Here is a 12,231-nt window from a genome sequence, read left to right as displayed (position 1 = left end):
TCTCTGCTACTCAATACACCTTCCTTTTTCCCCACTTTGTTTGTTTTAGTATGGAATTGTTTGGCCCCCAGGCTGCTAGAGCCAGTTAAATTTATTTCTTCACGCACTGTGGACATGAGTAAGAAGCAGAGCTAGGCAAAAGTGCCTGGCTTTGTGAGAGAAGTTTATCGCATCACCTCCATAATGATGGGAGCCAGCGCCAGGGAGCAAACAAGAGGACGCTCCCGTGGTCAGGGCCCACGTGGGTCGCAAGGCTCCCAGATGACCAGGGGCCACTCCACCCACCAGCAAGCAAGGCCAGTTCTCTTCTGAGATCTCAAATTAATTCAAGAGGAAAAAAGTTCAAAAGATAATGGAAATCTGCTTAGCGGAAGGCTATTATATTCACTTTTCTGAAGTCAGCTGTCTGGAAGAAAAGACACTGTCTTGAGGTTGGAATTATAAATTTTCACTTGCGCTAATGCAGCTGAAAAGAGTATTTCAAAACCAATAGCCCAACTGGGCATTGAGAAAAGACTTAAAATATAGGCAGAATTAATTTTTAAAAGCACATTAGGTTTGCTCACTCCCACCTTCTAGCAGACCACACAGTGGAGCCAGAAGCCATCAGCAGTCTGTGACCTGGGTGTACTCCACACGTCTAAGGCAACCCGCATCGAGACTACTTTCTGAAAACTTGGGAATGCAAAGGGTCCACATCGCACCCTGATGGACCACAGCCACAACTCACACACCTCGCAAACGTTGGCAGAGGCAGTGCAGGTGCAGAGAGGAGCACATTCCTCACGTAAAACCCCAGACAGCGTTTTCTGCACATTGAGATGAAGTTTGCAGCAGAAGAGTAATGCTTCCTTAAGTGCCCTTTTGTATTCACTGTACTCCTTGAAAGACACACGATGATGCAAAAGGACAAGCAGTTATCTCACCGTTCCCCAAGGATTCATCTGGTTCAAGACATTCCCACATAGGAGGAGCGAAGGGAGGCCCTGCGTCCTCCCCTGTTCCCCAAAACTGTGACACAAACAAAACTCATCTCTTGATTGCGTCTTAGGTGATGAACACACAATCTCCATGAAGCTCCCAAACCACAAATCCTGGAAGTCCGCAGCCTTTACTGATACTCAGCTCCCAGTGACGTGTTCTCCGAAGTCCCAAAGACAACGGGTCCAGGGTCTCCACAGTACCTGCACCTATGGAGCCCTGCCAGTCCCTGGCCACTGCCTGGGAGCAACAGTGAAATTCATCAGGCAATGCAATGGCCTGAAAACAGGCACTTGTGCCTTATTCGTTAGGAGGGGTTGCTTCTCCCTTTTCCTACCATGATTTTCTAAAGCCCCATCTCCTTAGAAACTGACGTTATTTCCACAATCCGTGGATGACCAATTCTTGCTGAGACAGCTCTGCTAATAAGGAAACCAGACTCCATGAGCTGGGATCCCTGTATAACAGATCTGTTCAGGTAAATATCCAAGTCTGTGGCCCAGCGCGTCACACAATCCTCGTCAGTTACTCTGCTGTTTTGGGATATTTGACGTGCCGCAGTACGGCCAGGACACTTCAGCATGTCCACCCTGAGCTGGGGAATTCTACTGCCGCACAGTAGCACCCACGCAGGAACATGCAGCAAGGAGACGGGACTTCTTTCCAAAAACCAACCAACAGACTCCAGAGCAATGAACAACCCAGTGTTTTCTTTCTTTGTCTGTTCACTCTCATGTATGGCCTTGCATGCCTCGACAACAATGGCGTAGTGCCAACGTCATATTTCCCCTCCCAGCACACATGCTTCAGAGAACTAGTACTTTTGTTCTGAAGCAGGGAAGTATCCAAGGACATACCTAACATAACCACTTATTATACTGCGTTATGGTTTGTGTTTAAGCTGCTCTTAGTATGAATTAATAATAGACTTCCAGCCTACACTGAAAATACTAAAGAATTATAATCAGAAATTAAAGGATTGCTGCTATTATTGCTTCCAAACATTGAAAAGAAATTGAGCTAAAAGAATGGAACCGTGGGGCCTTCCGTCACAAAGATCATTAGAAGCACAAAACGATTCAGCCAAGGAAAAAAGTTGAGGTTCTCAGAATGCATTATTTCAATTCCCTCTCAGGCACCACATTAAATTAAAACACACACAAGGACAGCTGGAGGTGTGGGTCACCAAGGGTGACTTAAATTCTGTGACCCAGAGGGAGGTATGTACTCAGGCACTCTGGAGCCTACCAGAAATGCAGGCTCCCAAGTGCCCACCCCAACTCCATCAGGATCTGCATTTTAACAAGACTCCAAGTGACCTGCATGCACCTCACCATTCAGAAGCTCTGAACCAGCACACTCAGGAATCAATTTGCTTGCTTTTCCCCAAAGACACATCAGAATGAGACAAGAGGGGGAAGAAAACACCTCTAAAGGTACAGTAATTTTTCAAGACTAAAGGACCCATCATTCAAACCGTGCAGGGACACTTTAGTCGCAACCTCCAAAGCCCTATTTATATAGGAAGTGACAGCAGTCCAGAAAGCGCGCAGTGGACAATGTAGAAAGCAGCAGTTTCCCTCGGACACGGCTTTGATGATTCCTCCCAAACCTGTTACGTTCCCCCAGATCTGGGGCTTCTCCATCCCTGCAGTCTTGCTCACCTCATTTTAAACCTCCTGAAGCAGAGAGGGAAAGAAGTGATGACAAACCTCAACCAAGAGGACTGCGACCTTGTGATGAGTAAAGCACAGCCCCACACAGCGGGGCGCCCTGGCCCTGAGGCTCTCTGACCTTGAATTGTCTGTATCGATTCGTGCTCATCTGAGAACCACGGCAAGAGTCTGGAATGAGGAGTTCCAAGACCTGGTCCTCGTACTCCCGTCGCTGGCACCTCCTAGGCAATGTGGCTTGGACCCAGCCCCCACCCATTCTGCCTCCTCGTCACAGAAAGAGGTGTGGGGCTAAATAATCTATAAAAGCCAGATGTGAGCACCTAGAATCCACAAGTGCTCACATGATCCAACAATAACTTTGACAGCTGATTCATAAAGTTACAGCTAAACATTAACGAAGAACCAGTCCATCTGTCTGAGCAGTAAAGAGACATTTGTCTAACATGAAAATGGACACCATATAGCTTAGTGTTTATTTAGTAGAATACAAAGCCTGGGTATCTGTTGATAATGAGCTATCTGCAATTAATATACCTCTCTCTAGTTTATCAGGCAGAAGTCTGCAACAACAGCCTCGTCCAGGAGCATCAGTGTATCTTTTTCCTAAAAGGCAATGACACAATGCAGAAGTCAGCTTAGACTGACAGGAGGAGGGATTACAATGAAATCAACTGCTCATTCTATTCTTCCTTGTAAAGGCTGGCATGTTTTAAATAGGATGCACAGCAGAGGACGGCAAGGTCATTCATTCTGTTTCTTTTCACCTCATTATCTTTTCTGGTCATTGGATCTTGGACTATCACGCTCATGCCAGCAGTTACCACTTCCTCTAAGAACCTGGAAATGGGGCAGGCATCTGGCCTAGTGCTTAAGACACCTGTGTCTGTGTTCCAGTCCCAGCTCTGTTCACGACACCAGCTTCCCACTACTGCAGTCCCTGGGAGCACAGGTGCCGACTCAAGTAGCTGGATCCTTGCCACCCACATGGGAGACCTGCACTACGTACTCAGCTCCTGACTTGGGTCCAGCCAAGTTCCAGCTGTTGCAGGCATTGGAATAGGGAACCAGTAAATGGGATCTCTCTCTCTCTCTCTCTCTGCCTCTCAAATATTTGTTTTAAAAAACTGAAGATGTACAGCTTGTTTTGTTTCTTAAGTCACAGGCCAAAAATTCATATCCCTTTCTCATTGGAAATCAGAAATTCTAGCCGCCTGGCTTTCTTCAGAAACTGAGGCGAGGGTACGGATGCAAACCGAGACTCAGGATCACAGAAGCGCAGGCTGCGTCCTGTCTGCTGGACAGAACCCTGCTGCTCCAGAGAAGTCTCAGTCTCCACCAGTGACCTTATATCTTCAGCTTCTTAGTCAGTCACCATTTGTTTTCAGATCTATGTATGAAATACCAGTCAAAAGTGAAGGCTAAAACAAATTATTTGAGAACATTATTTTCTTCTGTGAACCTCAGATTTGAAAAGAAATTAAAGTGAAAATGAAACAAAGAAGCCAGAAGGACAGAGCATATATAAATCGTCTACCCCAGACTCTGCTGCAAAATAATGTTGTATTTAAATTAAATTAATAGCAGCAGTTTCGTTGAAGTGTCTCAAATTATCATTTAGATGCTGAAGCTCTAGTGGTTTCCATGGAGATCTTTTCTCTAGGAGATGTCAGATCCCATCTGATTTTTTTTGTCTCTAATAGAGGACAACCTGAGGCTTTTCATGCCTTTCATTTCGAAGGGGAACAGGGGAGGGGGATGGATTATGTTAGATAATCTTGATTGACTCTCATATGGACTGAAATGTACTTTATTTACAATTGGTTTCTGAGCCTAAAATCTACAATTTTACATATTTTGAAATTTCGTTAAATGAGAATCACAATCATCAAATTTAGTTTCTGTCATTAACCTACCTACTCAATGGGACAGACGAGCAATTGGATGCTAAAGAACTCAAATCTCTTTTGAATATTCTGTTCTTAAAAGTGTCTGGTTAATCAGTTTCTAGTACTTAAGCACCTGCCTTGAAGCCTCTATTTTTCACATTCTGTGCATGCAATCAAAAATTATAATCTGACAGTAATGATCTAAAGCACAACTGGCACTATCCAGGCTTCTTGAGTGCTTTTATAATAGTGGTGGCCATCTTCTCTGTGCTGTTTTGGCCCTAAAGGGATTCGTAGCAGTTACCAAGGCAATGGGATGTCTGTACTCCTCCTCTATCAGTTCAGGTTTCCTGGTTTACCCATATTGCTCGATGGATGCTGCCATCATGCAGAGTTAGCCTTTGTCAGCTAAGTGTCTCACACGTGCACACAGAAGCCTTCCCACATTGTTGCCCTCCTCTCACTGTCCTCCAACCATAGGGAAAACAAATGGGCTAACTTGGTGGATTGCCTTAGACCATCCAGTGATGGTGACCACTGCTAGCACCAGTGTGGACTGATGCCTTCTCACCACAGACAGCCCGGTTTAGTTTTAGGTGGTTTCTGGAACCAGCTTCCTGGGTTCAACTCCTGGCTATCCTATGACCTGGCCATATAACCTAAAGCACAGGTATATTCATCCAATTTTGTAGGAATAAAACAATCTCAGGAGGTTCACATGAGGAATAAGACAGTGGATAGATAGAACACTGCCTGACTTGCATTGTTTCCCAAACAGCATGTTCCTGAAATTTGAAATTCATGTTAACTTACTTTTAAAACTCCTCCAAAGAAGAAAAGTATTTCTAGATTGGTTACACCACAACTAACTACTTGATATTCTGCATTTGTCCAATTTTGCCTTTGAAAGTTGCTCCATGCTCACAGTATCTCAAGTATGAACTGGGGTCTTAAGAGTTTTATGTGAGAGGAAACTATAGTCTAATTGATGACTCATTCCATGTAGCCCTAGAATTCAGGAAATCCATCATATATGAACAACCTCTATGGTGATTTAGGGCCATTTTGTTTAATGTTGGAATCTAGGACTTGTCACTGGCACAAAAGGGTCCCAGCTGTCTCAGCTGCTAAGAGAACCTGCCAGCACATAGATTCAGGGATGCTAATTAGATTTTTGTAATAAAACCTTTCATGAACACAGTACAGAGAGCAAAACACCTCTAGAAGGGGAATAGAACACTTATATTGTCTATTCTATTTCTGGGGAAGGAAAGTATGCTTTTGTTTACCTTCTTCCATCCATGTCCCTTCAGTGTTCATTATGAGAAGCAACCTCCTCGAGGCCTGACCTTACAAAGTAGGTTTGTTTGTTATTATTTCCTTTTCAATATAAAAAAGAGAAAGGGGAAAAGCAAAACTGCATCAGGGGCTGGCGCCGCGGCTCAACAGGCTAATCCTCCACCTAGCGGCGCCGGCACACCGGGTTCTAGTCTTGGTCAGGGCGCCGGATTCTGTCCCGGTTGCCCCCCTTCCAGGCCAGCTCTCTGCTGTGGCCAGGGAGTGCAGTGGAGGATGGCCCAAGTGCTTGGGCCCTGCACCCCGTGGGAGACCAGGAGAAGCACCTGGCTCCTGCCTTCAGATCAGCGCGGTGCGCCGGCCGCAGCGTGCCAGCCATGGCGGCCATTGGAGGGTGAACCAACGGCAAAAAGGAAGACCTTTCTCTCTCTCTCTCTCTCTCTCTCTCTCTCTCTCTTACTATCCACTCTGCCTGTCAAAAAAAATTAAAAAAAATAAAAATAAAAAAAAACTGCACCAGTAGTAGGTTCTCAAACTGCTTCTCCCGTGAAAGACAAAGACAATGGAGGGGAAGGATGTCTGTGTTCAAGTGTGAATGTGAGTGATCGGAATATGTTTGGGAACCTAGAAGGTGTCTGCCTTCACTGAGGGCGAGCAGAGAGTACAGCCAGGCTCTGAAGCCTCCTCTGGGTTGCTGACTGACAAAGCTCCTGGGAGAAGAATCCCCCTTCATCAGTTCTTCCAGCACTGTGCCCTGCCTGGTCTACGCTGGGTAGAGAAGTGGGAGGGAACTAATCTCTGGGTGATACAAAGGAAACACAGTCTGTGGGGCTGACTGGACAGATCAGAAGGTTGTGTACGAGGGATATACCAGAAATACATGCACTTCTGAGAGACCCTAAAAAGTCAAAGCTAGGCTGGCACCACACTTTGGGGGTTATCCTCATGTAGAGTCATTTGACAATCCAGAAGAAAAGTATATTAATATAGTTTTGCTTATTTCATGCAAGTATGGTTTGAGATTGTTAATATCAAATCTATTCTGAACTAATACTCCAACCTTGGACCCACTCAACAATGTTTTCTAAAAGATGAGGGTACTTCATGGAAAATAGAATTAAAAGATAAATCTATTTTGGGGCTGGCATTATGGCCAAGCAGAGAAAGCCTCTACCTATGATGCCAGCATCCCCTGTTGAAGTGTTGGCTCTGGTCCTGTCTTCCGTCACTCTGCCATTCGAATAAATAAATCTTGAAAAAAAATTTAAAGTCCTTGCAAAATTTAATAATACACATTTTCCTTGAACTTTCTGAATACCCCTCGTGCCCCATCACTCTGCCTTTCTTGATACTCCAGCATCATTAAAATTGCTCAGCTCTGTAAGAAAACTGGATGGGAGTCATATGGATGTTAGCAGAATAGAACGTGTGCCATGAATGAGTTTTTAAAAATTTATTGATTTTCACTTTATATGAAAGGCAGAAAGAGACAGAAATCATCTATTTACTTGTTCACTTCCCCAAATGTCCATTACAACTAGGTTTAGGCAGGCCCAAGTCAGGAGCCCACAACGCAATCAGGGCCTCCCATAGGGAGTACTGTGCCATCCCCTGCTGCCTCCCGGGGCGCACATGGACAGGCAACTGAATCAGAAGTGGAGGATTCAGGACTCAAACCAGGCACTCAGAAACGGGCTGTGGGAATCCCAACAGCAATGGTAACCTGTGCACCACAACCTCCAGCCCCATGGAACAGCTCCGTCATCCACATCGCAATCTTGTGTAGTTGTCTCTCCGTGGTACCAGGAAAAAGTTACAATTAACTATCTATCAAAATAGTAGTTTCTCTGACTGCCAAAATCAAATGGCTTTGCCTCAAAGGAGCACGGACATGCATCAGGATGACTGTTTAAATTATAAATAAGAACATGAAAATAGAAATGTCACACACACATACATACACACACACCAGAATTCTGTCCTTGAATTTCATGAGACTTTCTGGTGATCTGAGGGTTTTTACTAATAGTTTTCTAACAGTAACCAAAATTTGGTGGACTAGGAACCATTAATATCTTTTCTGTAGTTAATATGTTCGTGTCCTTTAATGGGAAGAATAAGAGTGTTATCTTGCTTTAAGGGTTTGGTTGACAGTAAGCCGCTGACTTTAAAATTTTACCTGTATGGAACACGTTATTAGAAGCAGCTACACAAATGTTGACACATCCTTAATCCACTGATTTTCAGGATGCCACTCAACATTCACTTGGCCCTTGCCACTGCATTATTAGTCACTGAAACAGCAAACATAATTAAGATTGGGCCCTGCCTTTATGAGGATGACTACTGTGTAAGGAGAGACAAGAATTAAGATGGGGGGTGGGGGGAGGCTGGCGCTGTAGCATGGCAGGGTAAGCCTACGCCTGCAGTGCCAGCATACCATATGGGTGCTGGTTCGAGACCTGGCTGCTCTACTTCCAATCCAGCTCCCTGTTAATTGCCTGGGAAAGCAGTGGAAGATGGCCCAAGTGCTTGGGCCCCTGCCTCCATGTGGGAGACCTGGAAGAAGCTCCTGGCTTCAGCTGGGTCCAGCTCCAGCCATTGTAGTCATTTGGGGAGTAAACCAGCAGATGGAAGACCTCTGTCTTTGTCTCTCCCTCTCTGTGTATGTAACTCTTACTCTCAAATAAAATAAATCTTCTTTAAAAAAATTAAGAGTTGGGGCTGGTGTTGTGGTGCAGGTTAAGCCACCACATGCAACCAAATGGGCACCAGTTTGAGTCCTAACTGCTCCACTTCTGATCCAGCTCCCTGATAATGCACCCAGGAAAGCAGCAGAAAATGGCCCAAGTATGTGTGACCCTATCACCAACGTGGGAGACCTGTATGGAGTTCCAGGTTTCTGACCTTAGCCTGCCCCAGCCCTAGCCATTGTGGCAACTGAACCAGCAGATGGGAGTCTTCTCTCCTTCTCCCCTTGCCCCATCACTCTGCCTTTCAAAGAAATAAATCTCTTATAAAACATTATGATTATACCTATTGAAAAGAGAACCAACTGCTTAGCCTGAGGTGGCGAAGGATACCTTCAGAAAAGAGGTAAGATATGATGGACAAAGAAAGGAAAAGTAAACCAGATGTCCAGAGAGCATCTCAATTAGCAAAATCATGCCAAGCTGAAGCTCTAGGAATCCATGTGCCCAGAATGCCGAGTTAAAAAGGTGGTCCCTAAGGGAAGACAGAAGAGAAATTCAGCCCAAGGGAGACCTTCCTCCCCAAGCCAAGAGTTCACATTTAGACCAAAGGCAATCCTGGAATATTTCCCAATGTTATCCTCCAGCTCTTGTCATTCTCCTGGAGTTTCTCAGGTCACCACTTCTCCCACTTCCACAGCTTCCACTATTGTCATAATGATAGCCTCAGGGGAATGGGGGAGAGGCCTCCCATTAGCTCTAAGCACCTGTGTTTTTCTGCAGTTTTGTGGCCAAGGATGCAATGATAGGTAGATTTTAGAACACAGAGAAACCATGCTTAACCTACCAGTCATATGACCTTTGTAACTCTGACTTTCAAATAAATCAATCTTTTAAAAAAGAATAGATTCAACTTTGTATACTGACAGAATCCATAATCTCCTTTTTTGGATGCTACATTTCCATGAGAATATAAAGAGAAAGGACTGTATTCATTTTTTTTTTCATTATCTTGAAGATTCTTAGGAGCTTCTAGCTTGAAAATAAATTAGAAAACTTGGAGCTTAACAAGGTCCTCCCGAATCATACCACCACCCTATTTCAGTGCTGTGTACACATTTAATTATCCCAAAGCACCACTCTGAAAATATTCCGTACACTGAACTGGTGCTGCCAGCCAGCAGCAGTAGCTCTGGTTGGTCTGCTTCTGTCAGGTTGACCTTAACTTCGCAAACAGAAGTCCAACACACTTGAAATCATTTGAGTTGAAGTACCTTTCATGAGTTATATAAGAAAGACCTGCGGATTTGCGTTTTGGGTACATTTATTTTAGCAAAACATCTAAATTTGATACAACTGATTGTTATTTTCTGTGATAGGGAAAGAAATAGAAAATTTATAAGACTGCTAATAAGTCTTCTCAACTGTTCTAAAACACGGTCCCCTTACAAATTCCTGAAGTATACGGTATTCTATTAAAGCATGTAAAATACCAGGTTCACAAAATGATCACTTTTTCAACTACTGCTGTCAGCGGCAAAGGGCTTATGTACAAATATATCCAGTGCCACCAGCTGAGAGTGGACAAAGGTGAAGGGGAGGCGCATTTCAGTTAGTGGAACTGCAGGTCAGCTCGTGGAGTTCTAGAATTCTCTACGACTCCTCCAAATGAGCAACAGTGCTTGGCCAGGCCTCCTGCAAAGAGGAATGGCTGGAATGAGGACAGAGGAGTCTGCGTTTCCTTATGGGAAACAATGGTAACGTGGGTCCATCCACAAATGGAGATTTCATTTAGAAAAAGCAGCGGGGCCGGCGCCACGGCTCACTAGGCTAATCCTCCACCTTGCGGCGCTGGCATACCGGGTTCTAGTCCCAGTCGGGGTGCTGGATTCTGTCCCGGTTGCCCCTCTTCCAGGCCAGCTCTCTGCTGTAGCCAGGGAGTGCAGTGGAGGACGGCCCAAGTCCTTGGGCCCTGCACCCCACGGGAGACCAGGATAAATACCTGGCTCCTGCCATCAGATCAACGCAGTGTGCCGGCCACAGCGCGCCAGTGGCGGCCATTTGAGGGTGAACCAACGGCAAAGGAAGACCTTTCTCTCTGTCTCTCTCACTGTCCACTCTGCCTGTCAAAAAAAAAAAAAAAAAAAAAAAAAAGAGCAGCGAAGAACTGTTTGAAGAAATAGGTATCAGATTGCTTGAGATCGATGGTCTATTTACTTGACTCCTCATTTCTTTCTGTGCAGCCAGTGCTGATTTTCCATACAATCCAGGACAAGGGCAAGCTATAAGAAACGGCGTCAACAGAAACTCAGCTATCATTGGAGGTAAGTGATGCACACAACAAGCTTTCCTGTGGCTCCCCACCTGTAGAAAGTGATTCTTTTCAATACCATGATAGTCTAGGACAAAAAAAGTCAAATAGATGCTTATATCATGCATTTTGCAGTTTTAATACAGCATCAGATTATGAAGTACATGGAAGGAACAGTGGTAAATTTAACCTGGTTACTCTTAATGCTGGTTCTTAAAAAAAGAAAAAGAAAAAGAAAAAAAGAATGGTAGTGGTAAGCTAAGCAAGCAAGGTCTGAATATGCCAGTAGGCAGCAGTGACAATAGCCAGGACATTTCTTTATCACCCCCTATCTTTTTCGCTCTCATTCTCTTGCATCCTAAGTGATCCAGGTTAGTATAAACTGGGAAGGGGGTTCAGATTCTCCCATCCCACAGCAGATACTGGATTCAGTATCCAGCTCCTACTCCTGTCTCAGGCTTCCTGCTAATGCAGACCTTGGAGGGCAGTGGTGAAAACTCACTGCTTGAGTTCTTGCCATCCACACGGGAGACCTAGATTGAGTTCCAGGCATCATCCCAGCCCAGTCCTTCACTGCAGGCATTTGGAGAGTTAATCAGTGAATGGAAGCGCTAGAGATCTGCATGTCTATCTCCCTGTCTCTCATTCCTGTCACTCTGCCTCTCAAATAATTTTAATTATTTTAAATGAGAAGGAATTTGAAGCCTGGTTTCAGTTATCTTAATAAAAATTATCAGATAATAAACCAGAATATCTAGAATATTCCAGGCTTTTCTTCTCACCATGGACAACTGCAGGATAATCGGACTCTGCTAGCGTCATCCCACATTTGGGATAATGCTAGCCTTGTTGCCCACTGCCTAGTCTCCCTGTTCCTTCAGTCTCCCATTCCAGGAAGTCCTTTCCTCCCTAACTACATACAGCTAATACTGTAAACATATCAAGGGTTTTAAACTCTGCCAACCAACATGGCTTAGACAGTAAAATTCTTTTCCACAGGAAGAAGGTAGATACCCACAAATGAACTTCAAAAAGTTTGTGAAACAATAGAATCAAAAGATAAGCTTATTTTGCAAATGTTTTTCAATCCATGCATATAAGAAGCTTGTGGAAAACATGTATTATGAAAAAAACTATACATGGATTTCCAAATTTTTGCACCAAAAGTCTTTTATTTTTCACAAAAATTTTTGAAGTACCTTTATATGAGTATAAAATGAGTATATATTCAGAAAGGGGCTTAAATCACATTGTCCAAAGTTCTGGTATATTCTTATCACGCTCCCTATCATTGCTGCTTTCTGCTGTAAAGTCAACTTTATTGAAGAATATTGTGCAGTGACCTTGACAAATGTATTCACTCATAACCACCACAAGATACAGAACATTTC

At 44.2% G+C, this 12,231-nt stretch overlaps 1 protein-coding gene across 4 annotated transcripts in view; it reads left to right on the top strand.

Moving 5' to 3' along the window:
• Positions 1-12,231, top strand: part of LOC149127615 (contactin-associated protein-like 2) — a 171,892-nt gene that overhangs the window by 151,623 nt on the left and 8,038 nt on the right. For all 4 annotated transcript variants that reach the window (XM_089329591.1, XM_089329592.1, XM_089329593.1 and 1 more), the window contains one exon: positions 10,773-10,853. In XM_089329591.1, the coding sequence (XP_089185717.1) occupies positions 10,773-10,853 (81 nt within the window). The remainder of the gene's footprint in view (positions 1-10,772; positions 10,854-12,231) is intronic.

Source organism: Oryctolagus cuniculus, chromosome 3 (assembly GCF_051225735.1).
Source record: "Oryctolagus cuniculus isolate XC-2025 breed Fujian yellow rabbit chromosome 3, ASM5122573v1, whole genome shotgun sequence".
Lineage (NCBI taxonomy): Eukaryota > Metazoa > Chordata > Mammalia > Lagomorpha > Leporidae > Oryctolagus > Oryctolagus cuniculus.
Note: the sequence above shows the minus strand (reverse complement) of the source record. Positions and strands in the feature narration are given on the sequence as shown.